Consider the following 24463-nt stretch of genomic DNA (forward strand, 5'->3'; position numbering starts at 1 on the left):
AGGTTGGCTAGCCTGAGGAAAGTGGGGGTGACGATGGCGATGGTGGTGAGGGAGTTCACCCGGCGGCATATCACGCCGCTCCAGTGACATTCCCGCCCGATGTGGGCTTTCACTGGGCCTGTGGATGACATTAGGCTTCAGCAGCCTCCCCTTCCTTCCAGCACACTACGTGTAGTGCTCTATCTTCTGACCGGCGAAGAACCCACCATGCTCCCTTTGGACGGGTTCCCTCTTTACGATCACCCAGAGGGGGGAGCCTTCGCCAACTAGATGCCGCACTTCGGCGGGTGGCGGCTGCTCCCCGAGGGCCATGAGGGGCCTCGTGACAACCCACTCTCGGTGACTCCTGGAAATAAAGGCCCCAAGGTGCGCGCTCCCGAGGTGGTCGTTGGGGAGCGGGCACCACCATGCACCCCTGAGGTGGTCGCTGGGAGCAGGCACCACCATGCGCTCCTGAAGTGGTCGCTCCTAGCCCCACGGGCGGCAGGGGAGGAGTTCCGCCCATGGATGCAGCTGTTGTCCCCGCCGTGGAGGGCTACATGCCAACCCCCAGCGCATCTCCTCTGGATCCTAGGGCATCTGACAATAGGAAAGTGCCCGGGAGCCGCTGCAATCTTGTCCCAAGGACCTTGAAAAGGAGGAATGGATCAATGTGGATGAGTGGGTACTGTCAGGACCCCGACTCGATGCCACATCGATCTAGCATGTAACACCTCATATCACTTTGCGGCCTCACGCACGGTATTCCACGGGTGTCGCCTTACCTTTGCCCGGGACCGTTTGCGCCTTTTGGCACACGTATATGATAGTGTCGCTAGCATCCATATGGTAAGGAGCCCGGGCTGACATGGCTAGTCGTAAACCCAAAGTGGCACAGACTTACAGGGACAGGCATCCATGACCCAGCATCGAACGTGTCGTTCATCAGCAAGTGAATCCGGGCTGTAGCACTGGGCTAGCAGGACATCGGTAAACCGGGCTGTAGCGGGCTAACAGGACTCCGGTATCCATCGTGTGACATTTCCCCGAAGGGACAGACACAGGAATGAAGAAGGACACATGCCGGCCAGCCTAAGTGTTCTGGAGCAGTAGCAAGCTACCAAGGCTCAGTGGAGACACTAGGAGACATTTCCCGGTAAGAGAGGCTACTAAGAATAAACAACTAGATAGTTAGATCCCACACATACCAAGCATTTCAATCATACACAGAATATGCTCGGTATGTGCAAATACAACAAGGCATCACAACATGACTCTACAACACAAGTATTTTATTTAAAAGGCTCAGGGAGCCATACATATCATACACACAAGTACGGGTCACACGACCCAGCATTCAAGTCATACAGACATACAAGCCAACAGCGGAAGTAACTTGTCTGAGTACAGACAACTAGTAAAATAAAAGAGGCTTGGGAAAGCCTGGCTATACTACGTGGTCCTTCACAAGCTCAGGTTCACCACCTGGGCCTCAGTCTACTCATCGATGTCAACGTCTATGAAGAACCCATCAGAAGGGGTTGCAGCGTCTTCTGAAAAATGTAAATTAAAGCAACATGAGTACAAAGGTACTCAGCAAGACTTACATCAGATCCTACATACATGCACATTATCAAGAAGGGTTGGTGGGGTTATTGCAGCAAGCCAGCTTTGACTCTTGGCTAAGCTATCCTACGAGACACCAACTTGAAATGGTTTTGCGCACATGAGTCCACTACACACCAGTTCAATAGACCATCGAGGATCCACCTCCGTCATCCTACGGAAGAGCCATCCTCGGCACTCACGCTTATCTTGGGATTTTTAGTAGTATCCATTTGCTTGTCTATGAACTATATAGGCAACCAAGTCCTTTACCGCGGACGCGGCTATTCGAATTGATCATGTTAACCCTGCAGGGGTGTACTTCTTCATACATGTTTCCACCACTTAGCGTCTGCACACGACATGTGCTCGACAGACTTCAAGCGAAAGCCGACGTGGGTGTAGACCATGACCTACCTAAACACCTAAGTCTCTAGTCCAGGTTTATCGCCTATTCAGGTTCCATCCGCAGGGAGTCCGGCCGGGGTTCCACATACGGCCCCGAACGATGTGTACAGGGTTCCGAGACACCTAACGGGTGCCCGGTATTCCCGGCCACGTACCTACCGCATCACAGGCCACCCCGCGGGTCAGCGCTGCCCACGGCCTCCAGTAAGCTATAGACACCAGAAACTACTTGCAACTCCTGGACAGAGGACTAGGGTGAATAAGAAGTCGAGCGGGGTCATATTTCAGGGCCCAATGCATGGTTATAGTTGAATCTTAAATCACACATACAGATCTCAGTGCTTAAGGTCGGTTTCAATGAAACAACCCACCATGTACTCCTACATGGCCTTTCATCGATACCTTTACCAAATAGTGTTCACCACATCACTCTCATTACCGGCATGATCATTTCACTCTATCCCATCACCCAGATGAACCAGACCTGATACGAGTCTAAGCATAGCAGGCATAGCAAGGTAGGAACAACACAAATATATGGCTCAATCAACTCCTACACATGCTAGTGGGTTTCATCTAGTTACTGTGGCAATGACAGGTCATGCAGAGGAAATGGGTTCAACTACCGTAGCACACAGCAGTTTGAAACGCGTTGTCTTAATGCAGTAAAAGAGAGCAGAAGCGAGAACATGGGATTGCATCGATATGATCAAATGGTTGGTTGCTTGCCTGATGGGTCGATGCACTTATATTGTTCTTCGCTAGGGTAATCGTGGTACTCCTCGGAGGCAGAACCTGCCGCAAAGAGCACCGATACACAACATCACCAAACAATATGCAACAATATGATGCATGCATGAGACATGGCAAACATGAGTGTATTGGGCTAATGCAACTAAAACCAGATGGGTTTGAACCATTTTGAATCAAAGATTCAAGTTTCAAACTCATACATGGCCCTTATAAGTGCTTTATCTAGTTCTGCTCTAAACATCAGGTTAGCTTGCTTAAAAATGCATGAAACCAATACAGATGGATAGATTGGATTTTCCTGATCATTTTTCATATATAAAACTTTGCATTTGGAGTTACAGATTAATTTCTATGATTTTTTAAAGTTTGGGGTATTTTTTGGAATTTCCCGTGTAATAATAATTCCAGTAAATAACTTACTGCGTCAGCATTACGTCAGGATGACGTCAGCGGTCAACGGAACAGTCCAGGTCAACCCTGACTAGTGGGTCCCGTGTGTCAGTGTAATTAGTTTAACTAAATATCAATTAAAACTAATCCTGATTGGTTAACAGGGCTGGGCCCCACCTGTCATTGACCCAGGAGGGTCAAACTGGGCCCACCCATGGTCAAACAAGGGGTCAGCGGGGTCAACTCACCGGCGTTTAGCCGCCGGCGAGGCCGAACGCGGCAGCGAGAGTGCTTTTGTGTGTTCCGGCGACTAAATGAGCGGCGGAGGGCATCTACGGGTAGCTGGGAGCAAGCCGCAGCTCTTGGTGGTGGTGGTTGAGCTCGGGGTGGACGGAAACGTCGCCGGCGATGACTTTGGCGGTCGCCGGAGTTCGGGTGAGGTCGAACTCGACGCTAGGGGGCACGGCGAGGCGCGTGGAGTGGTGCTACGGGTTCCTGAGGGTGCGGTGAGTGCGTTGGACACGGTGGTTTGGCCGGTGGTTGGTCGGAGAGACGTCAGCGACGAGCTCGGCGGAGGTGCGTGCGGTGAAGCTTCGTGCGCTCGCTGTGGTGCACGAGAATGAGAGAGGAAAGGGGGGAGAGGTAGCTGGGCTCACGGCGATCTCGAGGAACCAGATGGCGCGGTCGGGGACGAGCTGGTGCGGCGGCGACGGCGAAGGGGATCTCCGGTGACGGCGGAGTCGGCGAGATCGGTGCAATGGCTTCGGGGCACGCGAGCGCTCGGGGCTCGACTAGCTCGAAGGAGAGGAGGGCGGCGGAGCTCCTGGACATGGTGGCGCGGCGCGGGGACGACAGAGAGCATGACTACGGCAACGGTGCGGCTGCAGTGGCGTCGGCCATGGCGTGGGAGAGCGAGGGAGAGGAGTTGGGGGTGAATGGGTGTGTCCACGGGGTGTGGGGCTCGACGTGGAGCTCATCCAGGCCAGCAGCGAGGTGAGGGGGTGAAGCAGGCCAGCGGGCAGCTGCGTGGCGTGCGCTGGCGTCACCATCGAGCACCTGCCTGCCTGCCTGGCTGTCACAGCCCTAGAGTTTGTTTGCAAGTAATTGCATAATCATCCATGCATCATGTCTAAATTTATTGGAAACTTGAAATGGGGATGCTTAAACCCTAGCACCAAATGAATTCAACTAGGGTCAAAATAAAATCTTTTTCTTTGAACTCAAAATGCCCTCTAAAAATGTTCAACATTTCTGGTTTGAGGTGAAAGCATCTACCAAAAATGGTTTATATTTTTGCAGGACATATTGGGCTCTGAACTAAATCATACTCTATTTGCATTTGGGCATTTAAATGCTATTAAATATTTTAAATGCTCAAATAATCATAACCTAAAATGTTTACTGTAGGATATATTCCCAACAGTGATCATGAGTAGTTTCATAATTTTTGAGAGAGTCTAAGTATTTTTAATAAAGCCAAACATCTGCAGAAAAATATAAAACAGAAAATAAGAGAGAGAGAGAGAGAAGGACTACCTGACGCTCACCTGGCAGCCCACTTACCTGGCCTTCTACTGTAGCATCCCAGCCCACCACCGCAGCCATCCCTGTCGTCTTCCTCCTCGGACAGTAGGACGCAGGCGCGTGGCCGGAGCGCGCGGGCACACGCCCAGCCCACCTCCTGCCTCTCTGCCTGTCTCCCCGTCGCCCTGAGGATGCCACGCACCTCCCTGCCTCTCTCCCTCACTCTTCTTTGCTCCATCCCCTCCTCTGGCTCCCTCTCTCTCCCACCGAGCGGAGCTCGTCGCCGCCGCTTGCTGCTGCCGCCGCCACCGCCTCCCCCTCGCTTCTCCGACGTGCCCAAAAGCTTCACCTCGACCCCCTCTTCCTCCTCACCGCGCCAAGCGACGCCGGGAGCCCTGCAGTGACGCCGACGCCATTGTCTTCAACCTTCGGCTCCGAGATCGTCGCAGATGCTCCGAGCCGTCCGGCCTCCCCCGAGCACGCTGAGCTACTCATCGACCTCGCCGTGAGCTCCTCTGCCGAACCCCTCTCTTTCCTGCCTCTTTTGCGCTGCGTAGCCCTAGTTTCACCAGAGCCAATAGCTCCTCGCCACCGGCCATGCCGCCACCGCGGCTACGGCCGCGCAAGCTCGCCTCCGAGCACGTCAACGCACTCAGAGAGTCTCCAGGAACTCGAATCACTCGCCCGTTAGGCCTTCCCTGCACCGTAGCCGCAACCCCGTGCACACCCGAAATCCGTCCGCCGCCGCGAGCATGATTCCAGCAAGCTTGGGCCGTCCCAGCCCCTCTCGCCTGCCCTAGCAGATGCGCGTGAACGCCAGCTCGCCATAGAGCCAAACCCCGCCGCAAACCCCTGCCTGTAGTGCGAGCCCGAGCAACTCCAGCGTGCCTCCGCCGTGTTCCGTGGTCGCCGCCGGCAGATCTATGACGTGACGACGTGGCGACTTCATTAGCCACTAACAACCCATTAATCAAGTTGAGTGACACTGACAGCTGGGCCCCACTGTCTAATTAAATGTAGATTAGTTTCTGTTTAGTTTTAATTAATCTTAGTGGGCCCACGCGTCAGCTTTGACCAAGCTGACATGGCTGTTGACTGGGCCCACATGTGAGTGACACTAACCAGCCCCAGTCACTGACCACTGGGCCCCACTAGTCAGGTTTGACCTGGCGGCGCCTGTTGACCTGCTGAGGTCAGCATGACCTAATGCTGACACAGTAAACATTTTCTGGAATTAAAATAAATCGGAAATGATTTATAAACTTCAGAGAATGATCTAAACTTCTAAAATTCATAGAAAATCAATCGTAACTCCAAATCAAACAAATTATACATGAAAAATGATCAAAAAAATCCAATCTATCCATCTGCACTGGTTTAATGCATGTTTAAACAACTTAACCTTGCTGTTTAGTGAAAAACCTGATAAGGCACTATTTGAATTCATAATTTGAATTTGGGGTTGAACCTTTGGCTCAATATGACCCAAATCCATCTGTTGCTAGTTGCATTAGCTCAAACCACAGCATATTGCCAAGTCATGATCATGCATCATATTGTGCATTGCATTGATTGTGTTTCTTCTTTGTTTGTCGGTGTTTGTCCCCTCTCGGTAGACGATGTTCCGACGTTGTGGTCGTTGACACTGATGAAGACTCAATGCTATCTTCAGAAGTGCCAGGCAAGCAAAACCCCCTTGTTCATTCCGATACAATCCTACTCTCTCGCCCTGCTCTCTTTTACTGCATTAGGACAACAACGAGTCATTTGTTACTTGCTGCGGTAGCTGAACCCCTTTATCCTCTGCATGACCTGTCATTGCCACAATAAATAGATGAAACCCACTAGTATGAGTAGGAGTTGTTTGAGCCCTGTTGTGCCTACTCATTCATGTTTGTTTGTCATGCCTGCTACTGCTTAGAGTTGAGTCAGGTCTGATTCATCGGGAATGAGTCAGAGGTGTGTGAACATGTCCTGATGTGTGTGAGATAAGTGTGTGAACATGATTTGGTAAAGGTAGCGGTGAGAGGCCATGTAGGAGTACATGGTGGGTTGTCTCATTGAAGCCGTCCTTAGGAACTGAGTTCTGTGTTTGTGATCCATGATTCAGCTACTACCATGCATTGGGCCCTGAAATATGACCCCGCTCGACTTCTTATTCACCCCTGTCCTCTGTCCAGGAGTTGCAAGTAGTTTCTGGTGTTTGTAGCTTACTGGAGGCCGTGCACAACGCTGACCGTAGGGGTGGGCTGTGATGCGGTAGGTACGTGGCACGGTGTACCGGATGCCCGTTAGGTGTCTCGGGAACCCTGTTCACATCATTTGGGGCTATGAGCGAAACCCCGGCCGGATCTCCTCATGGATGGAACTCGAATAGGCGATAAACCTGGACTAGAGACTTGAGTGTTTTGGTAGGTCGTGGTCTACACCCACGTCGGCTTTCGCTTGAAGTCTGCCGAGCACATGTCGTGTGCAGACGCTGGTGGAAACATGTATGAAGAAGTACACCCCTGCAGGGTTAACATCATCTATTCAAATAGCCGTGTCCGCGGTAAAGGACTTCTGGGTTGCTTATATCAGTTCATAGACAAGTGAAAGTGGATACCCTAAAATACGCAAGATAAGCGTGAGTGCTATGGATGGCGTTCTCGTAGGGAGACGGGAGCGGATCCATAGTGGTGTATTGATATGGTGAATATGTGGACTCATGTGCGCCACCTCAAAAGAGTTACTTGCAGTCGTAGTTCAGGATAGCCACCGAGTCAAAGCTGGCTTGGTACAGTTAAACCCCCACCATCCCTTTGTTGATAATGATGCATATGTAGTTAGTTCTGATGTAAGTCTTGCTGGGTACATTTGTACTCACGTTTGCCTATTTTATGTTTTTGCAGAGAGACTTCGGTCTCGCTAGTAGTTCCGCGTGGACTTCGACGTTTAGCTTGTTACCTCAGCTACGATCTTGTGCCCTCGGCAGGATCTGGTAGATAGTCAGGCTTCTCAGCCTTTTTCATTTATACATGTCTGTACTCAGACATGATAGCCTCCGCTTGTGCTTTGACTTGTATGCTCTGAATGTTGGGTCATGAGACCCCTGTTTGTAATATCTCGCTCCTCGGAGCCTAATGAATAAATACTTGAGTCATAGAGCCATGTTGTGTTGCCATGTTGTATTTGCACATATCGAGCATATTGTGTGTATGTTATTGAAATGCTTGGTATGTGTGGGATCTGACTATCTAGTTGTTTATCCTTAGTAGCCTATCTTACCGGGAAATGTCTCCTAGTGTTTCCAATGGTAGCTTGCTACTGCTCCGGAACACTTAGGCTGGCCGGCATGTGTCCTTCTTCGTTCCTTTGTCTGTCCCTTCGGGGAAATGTCACGCGATGAATACCGGAGTCCTGTTAGCCCGCTACAGCCAGGTTCACCGGAGTCCTACTAGCCCAGTGCTACAGCCTGGATTCACTCGCTGATGACCGACACGTTCGATGCTGGGTCATGGATGCCTGTCCCTGTAAGCTTGTGCCACTTTGGGTTTACGACTAGCCATGTCAGCCCGGGCTCCTTATCATATGGATGCTAGCAACACTATCATATATGTGTGCCAAAAGGCGCAAACGGTCCCGGGCAAATGTAAGGCGACACCCGTGGGAATACCGTGCGTGAGGCCGCAAAGTCATATGAGGTGTTACATGCTAGATCGATGTGGCATTGAGTCGGGGTCCTGACACTGGCGAAGGCAAGCAGCTCACTGGAGCGGCTGCTGGGCTGGGCCGGGAGGTGGGCTGGCTAGGCGGGCTACCAGGTTAGTTCACTCTCTCTCTCTCTCTCTCTTATTCATCTTTTTTAATTATTCTGTAACTTTGTGGACTTACTAAAAATACCTGAACAACTCCAAAATTCCCCAAACTGTTCATGGCCACTAACTGGAATATATACAGCATGGAACATTTTAGTTTGGGATTATTTGAGAATTTATAATAATTTATATAATTTAAATGCCCAAACTCAAATACTTATGATTTAATTCAAAAACCTTAAGATGACCTAGAAAATTGAGCACCACTTTTGGCAGAGGTTCTGAACCATGACAAAAATGATGGGCATTTTAGAAGGGCATTTCAGGTTCATTGACAATATTTTTAGTAAACCCTAGTTGGTTTCAGAGGGGGCTGGGGGTTCTGTCATCCCCATTTCAAGTTTCTGTTGAGAAAAATAGACATGATGCAACAGTCTAATGCATGAACTAGCTAGGGTGTGACAACTCACCCCCACTCAAAAGAATCTCGTCCCGAGATTTAGGTTCCTCCGGAAAGAAGGCGGGGTACTCAAGTCGAAGACGATCCTCTCTTTCCCAAGTTGCTTCCTTCTCAGAATGGTGCGACCATTGGACCTTGAGAAACTTGATATTATGACGTCGAGTGGTACGCTCGGCTTGATCGAGGATACGAACGGGGTACTCTCGATACGTGAGATTATCTTGAAGATCAAGCATTTCGTGGTCCACTCCACGGATAGGATCCAAGAAGCAACGCCTGAGTTGGGAAACGTGGAAGACATCATGGACTCTGGAGAGATGCGGAGGTAGTTCCAATTGGTAGGCAACTTCTCCCCATTTAGCGAGAATGCGAGAGGGTCCAATGTAGCGAGGAGCTAATTTGCCTTTGATGCCGAAACGATGGGTTCCCTTCAGAGGAGTAACCCGAAGGTAAGCCTTCTCGTCAATCTCAAAAGTCATAGCCTTATGTTTTCGGTCGTATTGACTCTTTTGACGAGATTGGGCTGTTTTCAACTTTTCACGAACAATGCAAACTTGCTCTTCTGCTTCCTGGATCATATCAGGGCCAAAGAATTGTCTTTCCCCAGTTTCTGACTAGTTAAGAGGCGTTCGACACCTTCGTCCATAGAGAACTTCAAAAGGGGCTTTACCCAAGCTAGATTGATAGTTGTTGTTATAAGCAAATTTGGCAAATGGAAGACATTTCTCCCAATCCATTCCGAAGGAGATAACAGAAGCTCGAAGCATGTCTTCTAGAATCTGATTGACGCGTTCTACTTGACCACTTGATTGAGGGTGAAAGGCAGTGCTAAATGAAAGGCGGGTTCCCATAGCATTTTGGAAACTTTCCCAAAATCAAGAGGTGAAGAGACTTCCTCGATCTGAGTTAATTTCCAGTGGAACACCATGGAGGGATACTATTCGGGAGATGTACAAGTCTGCTAGTTGACTAGCGGTTATACTCTCGCGAACAGGCAAGAAACGGGCTACTTTGGAAAGACGATCAACAACAATGAAGATAGCGTTATTCCCTCTCCTGGTCCTGGGAAAACCGGTGATGAAATCCATACCAATTTTATCCCATTTCCATTCAGGAATAGCTAAAGGTTGATGGGTGCCAGCAGGCCGTTGATGCTCTGCTTTTACACGACGACAGATGTCGCAACTAGCAACAAACTAAGCAATGTCTCTCTTCATCCTAGTCCACCAGAACCTCTGGCGTAGGTCCTGATACATCTTGGTACTACCGGGATGAATGGTGAGAGGAGATTCATCAGCCTCCTTAAGGATCAACTGCCGTAGATGCTGGTTCTTCGGAACCACTAAACGGTTCTCAAAGTACACAACACCATGATCATTTGTGGAGAAACATCTAGCACCTCCACAAGCAATGTTCTCCTTGATCCCAGATATCCCTTTATCTCGCTTTTGGGCAGCGATAATTTGATCCGTAAGGGTAGGTTTCGCCACCAAGGTGGAAAGAAATCCTTGAGGAACAATGTGAAGGTTAAGCTTCCGAAATTCCTCATGGAGAAGCGGTTGACTTTGTTGTAACATCAGATTGTTACAATAAGATTTACGACTTAGTGCATCAGCCATGATGTTGGCCTTTCCTGGGGTGTAAGTTATCCCTAAGTCGAAATCTATGATCAACTCAACCCAACGTCTTTGCCTGAGATTCAAATCCGGTTGGGTGAAGATGTACTTCACACTTTGGTGATCGGTGAAGATTTCGCAACAATTACCGAGGAGGTAATGTCGCCAGGTTTTAAGTGCATAGACTACAGCTGCAAGCTCTAGATCATGAATAGGATAATCCTCCTCATGCGGGTGCAATTGATGTGAAGCCTAAGCAATTATGTGACGATCTTGCATAAGAATGCAACCTAGTCCTTGTCGCGAGGCATCGCAATAGATAAAAAAGTCCTTAGAGAAATCTGGTGGTACCAGTACGGGAGCAGATGTCAGGCGTCTTTTCAGTTCCTGAAAGCTGTGCTCACATTGTGGAGTCCACTCGAACTTGTTATCTTTCTTGAGGAGTTCAGTTAGAGGTTTGGCAACTTTGGAGAAGTTCTCGACAAAGCGGCGACAATAGCTCGCTAAGCCAAGGAAACTCCGAACTTGCTTGACCGATTCAGGTGGAGTCTAATTAAGGACATCTTGAACTCGCTCGGGGTTGATAGAAATACCCTTACCAGAAATTACATGTCCTAGATAGGTCACTTCTAGTAACCAAAATTCGCATTTAGAGAACTTGGCATAAAGGCGATGCTCTCGAAGTTTCATCAACACTAGCCTTAAATGCTCGGCATGTTCTTCCTTGTTCTTGGAGTAGATGAGTATATCACCGAGGTAAACCACGACAAATTTATCCAAATACTCCATGAAGATTGATTTCATTAAGCGAGAGAAAGTGGCTGGAGCGTTGGTTAAACCGAAGGACATGACGTTGTACTCGTATTGGCCATAACGAGTAACAAAGGCCATTTTAGGAATGTCCCCGTTCCTGATTTTGATTTGATGGTAGCCCAACCTCAAATCCATTTTGGAGAAGATTGAGGATCCAGCGAGCTGATCATACAGGTCGTTCATCCTGGGGAGCGGATACTTGTTCTTGATCGTGACCAGGTTAACTGGTCGATGTTGAGTCTAGAAATGCTTTAGTTATATGTAGGGGAATTGATTGTGGGATGGAACGTAAGGCTTTTTTTTACTCCTTTATTTCATGACATTCTGATCTGAGTCAGTCTATTCTTCCACCGGGGGTTAAGGAATTAGGATCTCTTCTCTCTATCAGGTTCACGTGTTACTAATCAGTAGTACCTTATAGGTTGATGGATACAAGCCTAGTTCGGTTCTACTACCCCATTATGTTGCTAAGCTGGACCTAGAACCTTGATATGATGTTGTTGAGTGTCTATGCTATTCTTGCAAAATGCCTCAAAATCCTTTTGAGCATTTACAGCCGTTATGCTGTCCGATTTCTGCCAGGAATCTTAATGTTTTGTGTTTATCATGCTCCAGATGGCTTCCCGTCCTCAGAATCAAGTGGTTCATTTGACTCGATGTCTAGATGTACCCGGCCATACTGCCATGTTGGTCAGGGTAATGACTGAGGCAGGGTACTGATGGTATCCTGAGTACACGGTTGAAGAGCAATTCCGAGACTTTAATCAAAGTCAATATTTTTGCACTGTCAGGATTTTTCCATCTTTTCCTGGATCTACCGAGCCCCTCCACTGCTCCTATGGACTCGGGTTTACTATTGAGATGGTTGTGCAGGATGCTGCCTACTCTATGATGACCATCATGCGAGTCAGGACTGGCCTATTTCGGGACTCCGACTTCCGGTATATGCCAGCTTCACTCCCGGGAGCACAAGGGTATCTCCAGGCTATCTATGCTGACTCCACTCAGGAGGATTCACTGACCCGCACCATTGCACAGTTGCTTGAAGACAAGGACAGTGAAAATCGGGCCTTGAGACTAGAGATTTTCAATACCCGTGCTGATCATTGGGCCACTTTGACTCGGTTTGCACCGGCTGTGCAAGCTGGATATATGGATATGCGAGATCTCTATCCTGTGAGATCTGCTCTGCCAGTACGCTGTCAGGACCCCGACTCGATGCCACATCGATCTAGCATGTAACACCTCATATCACTTTGCGGCCTCATGCACGGTATTCCCACGGGTGTCGTCTTACATTTGCCCGGGACCGTTTGCGCCTTTTGGCACACGTATATGATAGTGTCGCTAGCATCCATATGGTAAGGAGCCCGGGCTGACATGGCTAGTCGTAAACCCAAAGTGGCACAGACTTACAGGGACAGGCATCCACGACCCAGCATCGAACATGTCGGTCATCAGCAAGTGAATCCGGGCTGTAGCACTGGGCTAGCAGGACTCTGGTAAGCCGGGCTGTAGCGGGCTAACAGGACTCCGTTATCCATCGCGTGACATTTCCCCGAAGGGATAGACACAGGAACGAAGAAGGACACATGCCGGCCAGCCTAAGTGTTCCGGAGCAGTAGCAAGCTACCAAGGCTCAGTGGAGACACTAGGAGACATTTCCTGGTAAGAGAGGCTACTAAGAATAAACAACTAGATAGTCAGATCCCACACATACCAAGCATTTCAATCATACACACAATATGCTCGATATGTGCAAATACGACAAGGCATCACAACATGACTCTACAACACAAGTACTTTATTTAAAGCCTCAGGGAGCCATACATATCATACACACAAGTACGGGTCACACGACCCAGCATTCAAGTCATACAGACATACAAGCGAACAGCGGAAGTAACTTGTCTGAGTACAGACAACTAGTAAAATAAAAGAGGCTTGGGAAAGCCTAGCTATACTACGTGGTCCTTCACAAGCTCAGGGTCACCACCTAGGCCTCAGTCTACTCATCGATGTCAACGTCTACGAAGAACCCATCAAAAGGGGTTGTAGTATCTTCTGAAAAATGTAAATTAAAGCAACATGAGTACAAAGGTACTCAGCAAGAGTTACATCAGATCCTACATACATGCACATTATCAAGAAGGGTTGGTGGGGTTATTGCAGCAAGCCAGCTTTGACTCTTGGCTAAGCTATCCTATGAGACACCAACTTGAAATGGTTTTGCGCACATAGTCCACTACACACTAGTTCAATACACCACCGAGGATCCACCTCCGTCATCCTACAGAAGAGCCATCCTCGGCACTCACGCTTATCTTGGGATTTTTAGTAGTATCCATTTACTTGTCTATGAACTGCATAGGCAACCAAGTAGTCCTTTACCACGGACGCGGCTATTCGAATAGATCATGTTAACCCTGCAGGGGTGTACTTCTTCATACATGTTTCCACCGCTTAGTGTCTGCACACGACATGTGCTCGGCAGACTTCAAGCGAAAGCCGACGTGGGTGTAGACCATGACCTACCTAAACACCTAAGTCTCTAGTCCAGGTTTATCGCCTATTCAGGTTCCATCCGCAGGGTGTCCGGCCGGGGTTCCACATATGCCCCCGAACGATGTGTACAGGGTTCCGAGACACCTAACGGGTGCCCGGTATTCCCGGCCACGTACCTACCGCATCACAGCCCACCCCGCGGGTCAGCGCTGCCCACGGCCTCAAGTAAGCTACAAACACCAGAAACTACTTGCAACTCCTGGATAGAGGACTAGGGTGAATAAGAAGTCGAGCGGGGTCATATTTCAGGGCCCAATGCATGGTAGTAGCTGAATCTTAAATCACACATACATATCTCAGTGCTTACGGTTGGTTTCAATGAAACAACCCACCATATACTCCTACATGGCCTTTCATCGATACCTTTACCAAATCGTGTTCACCACATCCCTCTCATTACCGGCATGATCATTTCACTCTAGCCCATCACCCGATGAACCAAACCTGACACAACTCTAAGCATAGCAGGCATAGCAAGGTAGGAACAACACAAACATATGGCTCAATCAACTCCTACACATGCTAGTGGGTTTCATCTAGTTACTATGGCAATGAAAGGTCATGTAGAGGAAATGGGTTCAACTACCGTAGCACACAACAGTTTGAAACGCGTTGTCTTAATGTAGTAAAAGAGAGCAGAAGCGAGAACATGGGATTGTATCGATATGATCAAATGGTTGGTTGCTTGCCTGATGGGTCGATGCACTGATATTGTTCTTCGCTAGGGTAATCGTGGTATTCCTCGGAGGCAGAACCTGCCGCAAAGAGCACCGGTACACAACATCACCAAACAATATGCAACAATATGATGCATGCATGAGACATGGCAAACATGAGTGTATTGGGCTAATGCAACTAAAACCAGATGGGTTTGACCATTTTCAATCAAAGATTCAAGTTTCAAACTCATACATGGCCCTTATAAGTGCTTTATCTAGTTCTGCTCTAAACATCAGGTTAGCTTGCTTAAACATGCATGAAACCAGTACAGATGGATAGATTGGATTTTCTTGATCATTTTTCATATATAAAACTTTGCATTTGGAGTTACAGATTAATTTCTATGATTTTTTAAAGTTTGGGGTATTTTCTGGAATTTCCTGTGTAATAATAATTCCAGTAAATAACTTACTGCGTCAGCATTACGTCAGGATGACGTCAGCGGTCAACTCACCGACGTTTAGCCGCCGGCGATGCCGAATGCGGCGGCGAGAGTGCTTTTGTGTGTTCCGGCGACTAAATGAGCGGCGGAGGGCATCTACGGGTAGCTGGGAGCAAGCCGCAGCTCTTGGTGGTGGTGGTTGAGCTCGGGGTGGCCGGAAACGTCGCCAGCGATGACTTTGGCGGTCGCCGGAGTTCGAGTGAGGTCGAACTCGACGCTAGGGGGCACGGCGAGGCGCGTGGAGTGGTGCTACGGGTTCCTGCGGGTGCGGTGAGTGCGTTGGACACGGTGGTGTGGCCGGTGGTTGGCCGGAGACACGTCGGCGACGAGCTCGGCGGCGGTGAGTGCGGTGAGGCTTCGTGCACTCGCTGTGGTGCACGAGAACGAGAGAGGAAAGGGGGGGGAGCTACCTGGGATCACGGCGATCTCGAGGAACCAGACGGCGCAGTCGGGGACGAGCTGGTGCGGCGGCGACGGCGAAGGGGATCTCCAATGACGGCGTAGTCGGCGAGGTCGGTGCAGTGGCTTCGGGGCACGCGAGCGCTCGGGGCTCGACTAGCTCGAAGGAGAGGAGGGCGGCGGAGCTCCTGGACACGGTGGCACGGCGCAAGGACGACGGAGAGCGCGACTACGGCAACGGTGCGGCTGCGGTGGCGTCGGCCGTGGTGTGGGAGAGCGAGGGAGAGGAGCTGGGGGTGAATGGGTGTGTCCACGGGGTGTGGGGCTCGACGTGCAGCTCATCCAGGCCAGCAGCAAGGCGAGGGGGTGAAGCAGGGTGGCGGGCAGCTGCGTGGCGCGCGCTGGTGTCGCCGTCGAGCACCTGCCTGCCTGCCAGGCGAAGGCAAGCAGCTCGCTGGAGCGGCTGCTGGGCTGGGCCAGCAGGTGGGCTGGCTAGGCGGGCTGCCAGGTTAGTCCACTCTCTCTCACTCTTATTTATCTTTTTTAATTATTCTGTAACTTTCTGGACTTATTAAAAATACCTAAACAACTCCAAAATTCCCCAAACTGTTCATGGCCACTAACTGGAATATATACAGCATGGAACATTTTAGTTTGGGATTATTTGAGCATTTATAATAATTTATATAATTTAAATGCCCAAACTCAAATACTTATGATTTAATTCAAAAACCTTAAGATGACCTAGAAAATTGAGCACCACTTTTGGCAGAGGTTCTGAACCAAGACAAAAATTGAGCACCACTTTTTGGTGGTGGTGCTTGAGCTCGCGGTGGCCGGAAACGTCGTCGGCGACGACTTTGGCGGTTTGCTCCCAGCTACCCGTAGATGCCGTCTGCCGCTCATTTAGTCGCCGGAACACACAAAAGCACTATCGCCGCCGCGTTCGGCCTCGCCGGCGGCTAAATGCCGGTGAGTTGACCCTGCTGACCCCTCGTTTGACCACGGGTGGGCCTAGTTTGACCCCCCTGGGTCGATGACAGGTGGGGCCCAGCCCTGTTAACCAATCAGGATTAGTTTTAATTGATATTTAGTTAAACTAATTACACTGACACACGGGACCCACTAGTCAGGGTTGACCTGGACTGTTCCGTTGACCGCTGACGTCATCCTGACGTAATGCTGACGCAGTAAGTTATTTACTGGAATTAATATTACACAGGAAATTCCAGAAAATACCCCAAACTTTAAAAAATCATAGAAATTAATATGTAACTCCAAATGCAAAGTTTTATATATGAAAAATGATCAGGAAAATCCAATCTATCCATCTGTACTGGTTTCATGCATGTTTAAGCAAGCTAACCTGATGTTTAGAGCAGAACTAGATAAAGCACTTATAAGGGCCATGTATGAGTTTGAAACTTGAATCTTTGATTCAAAATGGTTCAAACCCATCTGGTTTTAGTTGCATTATCCCAATACACTCATGTTTGCCATGTCTCATGCATGCATCATATTGTTGCATATTGTTTGGTGATGTTGTGTATCGGTGCTCTTTGCGGCAGGTTCTGCCTCCGAGGAGTACCACAATTACCCTAGCGAAGAACAATATCAGTGCATCGACCCATCAGGCAAGCAACCAACCATTTGATCATATCGATACAATCCCATGTTCTCGCTTCTGCTCTCTTTTACTGCATTAAGACAACACGTTTCAAACTGCTGTGTGCTACGGTAGTTGAACCCATTTTCTCTGCATGACCTGTCATTGCCACAGTAACTAGATGAAACCCACTAGCATGTCACTACTAGAAATACCACTACTAATGGCGCACCTAATATGGCCATTAATGGCGCATCACTGGTGCGCCACTGATAGCACGCCATTAGTAATTTTTACTAATGGCGCACCAGCTGGTGCGCCATTAGTATCTGGTATACTAATGGCGCACCACCTGGTGCGCCATTAGTATATGCGAGGGTGCGCCATTAGTATGCCTCCCAGTTGGCATGTATACCCAGGTGCTTTGGCATACTAATGGCGCACCACCTCTGGATGCGCCATTAGTAACCGCAGCATACTAATGGCGCACTACCCGGTGATGCTCCATTAGTATGCACTGTCATACTAATGGCGCACTGTCGTGTGATGCGCCATTAGTATGAATATTAGGTTTTTTTTTTATTTTTTTATTTTCTGTTTTTTGCACAGGTTACAAAATGTATAATTTGAGAAAATATAGACAGCACACATCAACAATAGATTCATCAAATACAATAGAAGATTAGTCTTTGAATACAATTCATCATATTAGTCTCCGAATTAAAAAGACCGAACAAAGATAGAACATTATATTACAAGTCTCGAGACCGCGAGTAGCGAGTTTTTCTTCGCATTACAAGTCGATATCGATCATCTAAACTACCATCACATAGAAGAGAGCTGCGGTCATCACGATGAGCATCATCACGATGAAACTCGTCTTCATCCGGTTCCTCCAACGCTCCCTCCCCTCTCCCGCTAGATAGCGGGCGTATCTAGATTCGGCCTCGGCCCTAGTGGTGTACCCTTTGTAACTGTTACCGCTGAATCGGTGAACCTGTCTCCGACACTCCTCCCAGTCATCGTAGACTCCGGGAACCTTACCCTTGTACATGACATACGTCGGCATCACTATGCACTAGCCAAACGAAACGTTAGTACCAATTCACAGACAATACATAAGCAATATATAATTATGCAACAGAACGATCGGAAGAGAAAAGCAAGACATTAATAGCATCGATTACATCTAAGTTGAACGACTCTCAAAACCAAAGAGACATACTACAAGTTCATTAAAGTTTAATTACAACATGAGCCAATCGATGTTTCAGAACTAGACAACTCGACTCAAGGGACCGGAGCGTGGATGAAGCCGCCGTCTATCGTGGGAGTCTTGAAAGAACGGGCGTTGTCATCCTGCATTTGTAGCATTGTGTCGATGTCACTGTTGGACGGTTGATTTCTGAGGTAGAACTGCCCCGAGGTACGAAGGACATCTTGATGGATGATTTCCGCAAACTCCGACTGGATGCGAAAGAATTCTTGTCGGAGGTCCGCGTCCTGGATTGCCGACACGCTCGCGGCCCAATCTTGGAGTTTACTCGGTAGCAGAAGTTGATGATGGTCCCGTACGATCGCCCGCATGTGATGGATGGCGTAGTAGGCACCCTTCTGACCGCCAGGCGGCTGCTTGACGCAGCAGAACGTTGTATTGTGGGAGAACACGTGCTTGTCGTACTTACGAATAGGCCTGGTGAAGGTGCCTCCAGATTGGGCGTGGCCGGGGAGAACATCATCAAGAACCTTCTTGACATTTGTGTAGTCTACGTTCGACTGACGGTCCGGGTCGAAATACGTGGCCATGGAATATTTGGGGCTTAGGAGGATGAGCGTGCAACGTGTGTCACTGCAGAAAACACGGAATGTTAAAAGAAAAACGATCGAAAAGTAAGAATTCATATGTTACGGGCCAGTTGAGGGGAGGACTTACTCGGGAAAGTAAGGCACGAGGAAGTTATCCTTATCTTGGTTTGCCAGAATGACGCCTTCGAGGTAAGAACTCGCGACTTGCCGGTCCCCAGCGCTGCCCAAGATCTTGGCACGCATGTAGAAGGGGTCGACTATCACGATGTCCGGGGTCTTGTCGCGAATGATCCGCATCTCCATACTCAGCGAAAATAGCCGAACGAAGGTGTAGTGCAGCGGATGAAGGTTAAACATAGCAAAGATGTCATCAAACCGCAGGACGATCGTACCCCCGATGTCGCCATCCACAAAGCCCTTGCCCTCTGGCACCTTGGCCACGAAAACTGGGTATGCCACATCCTTCTCTCTGAGACGCCGCTTCTCCAAAGAAAGAACACTGTCGTGCAGACTCCGCATAGCACCGGTTGCAGCATTGAGCATATTTGGTGGTAGCATCGCCCTGCCCGCCACATGCACCCTCCTCGAGATATCCTGCGGTGAAGGTGGCCCGTCCTGAGCACGGATCGTACTCGGTGCCGGCTGGCTCGCACCCTTCTTAGTCTTTCTTTTGCGTGCCTTCTTCTTCTCCTGTAATGGGACCGAGTTCTGCTCACAGACCGCCTTCTTGAGTGTGTTGGGGCTGATAATATTTCGCACCTCGCCTATCTGAGGCTCGGTGAAGTCGGCAGCTGGAGGCGTCTCCTGAGAGCTGAACGCCAGACGGCGCCTGTTGCAACTTGGCTTCTCCGCGGTACGAGCTAGATCGCACACGTCTTTTGTTGGGTTTGGTTCTTGAGAAGGAGGCCCCATGAAGTCGCCATCGTACCCATGCTCGGCAAAGTACTGATCGACGTTGCCAAATGTATCATCGTCGTCGTCGTCGTCGTTCTGATCCTGTGCCATATGCATGTTTGGATCCGGTGGCATAGGGATGTCCGGCACCGTTACGGCGGTCTTGCCATGGGGCCGACTTGGCGCCGGCACGACTGGCGGTGTTGTCTTTGGGGTGGTGTCCCCCGCCCCCAAACGAATCTGGCTCTTCGGCCAAAGCAGGGGCCAGCTCAGGCAGGCGCTGAGGGTCATCACGTCATCATCGTTGGCCCCGACGGGTCGAATCGGAGGTAACAAGTCGTCGCAGCCTGGCATCACCCGAACCAGTTGAACCCTAAACAAGTTGGGTGGCATCTGGGTACCGTGGAACAAGGGGTTGCCCGGTTGAACGATTTTGCCCTTGGCGACATCGACCAACTCGTTGTTCACGAAGTGGAGGAGAGTGCACGGAACGTCGGCGGCGCCCTGCGAAAACATGTAGGGCGTCAGGGATGCCCAGTCAAAGGCAAGGAGATGAAGTCCTCGGCCAAGAGAGGCTTAATTAGTTACCGTGATGATGGCGTCGAGCTCGGCTAATGTCGAGGCACCGCCAACGGCGGGCGTGCAGTTGACGGAGCGGCCGCTTGCTGAAGAGGTGCCGGCCGGCGTACACCCGGGTGCATTAAGCTCCCGTGCCGGCGTCGGAGACACCAATGCCGCCTCCGCCGGATGCACCAATGGCCCCGCCATCGCATTATGCGAGTTGCTGGCCGTGAAGCTAGGAATCGGGGGCGGCCCCTGTTGGCCGCCCGAAATCCACGCACTCAACCCCGAGATCAAGGTAGGCACAAGGGCGGTGATCGTCGCTCCGAGTCGTTGTTCCACTTGCTCTTGGACAATCTCCGGAATCCGCGCCACATGTGCCTTGAGTTCTTGAACCTCTCGCACCTGGCTTTCCGAGCTGGTCTTTTTCTCCTTCCGCACACCAGCGGTATAGTATGACCCCCATTTTGTCGACAAGCCTTTGCCGGCCACACGACCAGCTGACGTCGGCTTACTGAGCTTATCCTTGTTCTTCATTATATTCAACCCCCTATTTAGAGTGGTGTCCCAAGGGTTGCTCTGAGTCGACCCCGCGCTACTGCTTTCAGTCGCCTGCGGAAGGAATGTGAACCATTTAGAAATTCGGCTTCATTAATTAGAATGCAACCATATGGAGCTAATTACGCGGGGGTGTATTCCTTACCAGAACAAGCTCAAGCTGCCTGGTCTTCGGATCCGTGGTAAGCTCCTTTGTTTTCGGGTCCTTCTTGTACCGGGCCCTGACAAAGTTCCTGGTCTGCTTGTCACCGTATTTATCGAAGAGGGGCGGTAGGCCTTGCTCGGCACGGTCCGCCTCCTCCTTGTCCCATATAGGCTCCGCCACTCTGTAACCGCCGGGACCGAGTGTGTGTTCCCCTATGTTCAGCTCCCTCATTTGTTTCCCCCACTCACTTGATTGGGAGCTTGCGGTGCTCGAGCAATTGATCTTGAAGTCGTTGTAGTCATCTTCGGTGATCGAAGGATTTTTCTCCTTGATCTTCTCATAACTCTCACCTTTCTCGATCATTCTCTTCACATTGCTTTTCCAAGTAGACAGGGCCTTGCTCATCTTCGTGAGGGCAGCATTGTTCACTTTATTCCCTTTGAGGCTTGTATTTTCGAATTCAGCGGGGAACTTGTATCGTTCGTGCAGCTTCGTGAAGAGGAGGTGGCGCAAATTCCCCCGGTCAGGATGCCTCAGGTTCTCGGTGTTGATCGAGATGGTGCTCCGGACAATGCACCCGAGCTGAAGCGAGTACCCCTTGACTATTCGTTCGGGCGCCGTTGGATTCCCGTTGGAGTCCACTTCAGTAACTTCCTCCTTGAGGGTGCGGAGCACGATCAGGCGCCGGTCCTACCGTTGCCTCTTCGGCTGGCTGCTATCTGTGCGTGCGCCGCCATCATCAGTGGTGGCATCCTCGGCGGCACCATCAGTGGTGGCATCAGTGTGGTCATCCTCGGCGGCACCATCCGTGGTCTCAGGATCGGTGGGGAAGGCGGCGGCCTCATACAAGTGAGGTTGTTCCTCCATCTCCTGGGACAGCTCCCAGAATGCCTTGCCGCCCGAACCCCCGGCCTCATCGTTGTGGGCCATGTTTCTCTCTAAATAGAAACAAAGTTTGGTCAAAAAGTTGGTTATTGTCAAGGAACAAGATCATGGTCTCATCATTTAGGGTTTGTCGACACCGAGGCATCCTAAAATCTAAGCTTTTATCATTGAGGGTTTTTCGACGCCAAGGCACCCTAAAAGCCTAACTTTTCATCATTTCGGTTTTTATCGACACCGAGGCACCCTAAAAGCCATGCATTAGTCACAAGTACGCCGGGGCACTTGATCCTACTTAATTAACTACTAAGATACCCCGGCCCATGCATTAGTCACAAGTACCCCATATGTCCTATTTTTAGCAAAGTCATGCTAAAATTCAGGGAAAATTTCAGCATGACCTTTGCTGAAAATAGGACATATGGAGTACCCGAATTTGCTGGAACGGAAGTTAATCGACATTCCAGCAAACTCAAGGGCCTCTCGGGTGGACAAGGCAAAAAAGGCCTCCATCACAACATGGAAAATACATTGGCATGTGGACTGGAATGTGGCTTCATTTAACAACAATAGTTTCACATAGAAAACAGAGCTGAATTCATTGAGATATTTGCATTGCTAGCTACATTTCAGTGCCAAATTTCACCAATTTAAGCAAAACTACCGTTTAGCTATCTACAGTTCAGTGCCATATTTCACTGGATTAAAATAAGCACATACACATAACTGACAGCACACATACACATCACTGATTTAACGAAATTTGCACACAACTCAGTAGCACTTCATCATCATATAAAGTATATTAGCAGCAGTACAAATAAAGAGACATGATCAAAGTACTTCATAATAAACCCAAGCAACTTCATAATAAATCACTAGTCCTACTTATTGATGGTTTCTAAATCATTTATTTGATCGATAACAAATAGCCTTGTCCTGCACAAAATCTTTGTCCTCAGCTGTAAACTGAACTATTGTCAGGTCATGTTGTCAGGTCATGTTGAAAGTAAAATAGGACCTTGCTGTGTTTGGGACCAAATTGTTATTTGGCTATTCTAGCTGGCTTTTTTTAGCGAATTGTAACTTGTGTGAAGCTGAAACAAAGTTAACTTACATGCTCCTATATGCTCAGCTGAATTATTATAACATGTCTATCCAGGTTGCAATTATTCTTACAATGTTATCTTGGCATATTTTGCAGAAAGGTACCAAGAGGGTGCAATTTGTCAGGAACTTGATTAGGGAGGTTGCTGGATTCGCTCCCTATGAGAAACGTATCACTGAGCTTCTTAAGGTTGGAAAGGACAAGCGTGCACTCAAGGTCGCCAAGAGAAAGCTTGGTACTCACAAGAGAGCAAAGAAGAAGAGAGAGGAGATGTCAAGTGTCCTTAGGAAGATGAGGTGTGTAACCACTCTGACTCACCATTTATATTATGAACATTATTTTTCTGACCATGTTCATTAGGTTTTGCTTGATTGAATTACAGATGGTTGTATGATTATAAGAGTCACACCTGTGTGCGGGATGGTCTCAAGTCAAGTTAACAATATCTGCCAAAAGCTAATACAAATGAATCATATGAATAAAAATGATTGATGCAGAATCCAAAATGGCAACTGGCATACATTGCTAGCAAAGTACTATTTCAATTGATCAGAGTTTTGAGTTGGCTCTGTGGCAAAACAATGTTAAGCACGCTTTATAAGCACGCTTTCAGCACTAATTTAAGCTGTTGCCAACTTCTGCAGAACTTAAACTTGGCTTGCTGACTAAATAATACTACCTCCGATCTATAATAAGTGTCGCAGTTTTGAACTAACCCCGGTTCAAAACTGCAATACTTATTTTGGATCGGAGGGAATACTACGTTAAGTTGCCTTCTGCTATTTGATCTCACAACTTTTTCTTCCAAGTACTGAATTTGACTTGTATCATTTGTAAGAATTGTGGACTCTTCATTCCAGCCCCAAATATCTACTATGTATCATATTTTTTGCTTATGTCACACATTATCTTTATTGGTTAAGCTAAGGAACTCTCCCTTGTGTGCAGAAAAATAGTGCCCATCAGGACCAAAACAATTAAAGCCAGTCAAAAGGATTAGTAGAAATCGAGGCCCTCGCCTGACATGCATCTAGTCGAGGGCATTGGTCGCACGCTCAATTGAAATAGTACTTTGCTAGCAATGTATGTCAAGTTAACAATCGAAGTGCATACAGAAAACACAGAATTAATGCAGAATCCAAAATGCAAAGTGTTCTTTAGGTTTTTCTTTTTTCTGACCATGTTCATGTCTTCTACTTTCAGGCAAAAATAGTTGCAATTCTGTTTTGCTGCAACAGTTGGTATATAAATGACTAAAATGTTCTCACGTGATATGCAGGTCTGCTGGTGGTGGTGGTGCTGGTGACAAGAAGAAATAGAGATGGGGCTCACGGGGGATGCGAGGGGGAGAGGGGGAGAGGAGGAGGGGGAGCTCACGGGGGCGACGAGGTCCGGGTGGTGGTGTGGGTGCTCCGGCGACGGTGGTGTGGAC

The 24463-nt window shown here is 48.9% G+C and overlaps 1 protein-coding gene across 1 annotated transcript; it reads left to right on the forward strand.

Annotated features, from left to right (window-relative positions):
- The first annotated feature begins 270 nt into the window (after positions 1–270).
- LOC119338884 (60S ribosomal protein L36-3-like) lies at positions 271–24357 on the forward strand. Its single transcript, XM_037611092.1, has 3 exons — positions 271–366; positions 23128–23327; positions 24311–24357. The coding sequence occupies exons 1-3, from the start codon at positions 271–273 to the stop codon at positions 24348–24350; spliced, it is 336 nt and encodes a 111-aa protein (XP_037466989.1). The 3' UTR covers positions 24351–24357.
- Positions 24358–24463: the final 106 nt, after the last annotated feature.

The sequence above is a fragment of the Triticum dicoccoides genome, chromosome 7B (assembly GCF_002162155.2).
Source record: "Triticum dicoccoides isolate Atlit2015 ecotype Zavitan chromosome 7B, WEW_v2.0, whole genome shotgun sequence".
Taxonomy (NCBI): Eukaryota; Viridiplantae; Streptophyta; class Magnoliopsida; order Poales; family Poaceae; genus Triticum; species Triticum dicoccoides.

Excerpts from the sequence above, each read along its gene's own strand:
- LOC119338884 (XM_037611092.1), top strand. The coding sequence starts at position 271 with ATGCCGCACTTCGGCGGGTGGCGGCTGCTCCCCGAGGGCCATGAGGGG. Across the intron at positions 367-23,127 it reads CTGGAAATAAAGGCCCCAAG|AAAGGTACCAAGAGGGTGCA; the intron begins GTGCGCGCTCCC and ends CATATTTTGCAG. Across the intron at positions 23,328-24,310 it reads AGTGTCCTTAGGAAGATGAG|GTCTGCTGGTGGTGGTGGTG; the intron begins GTGTGTAACCAC and ends CGTGATATGCAG.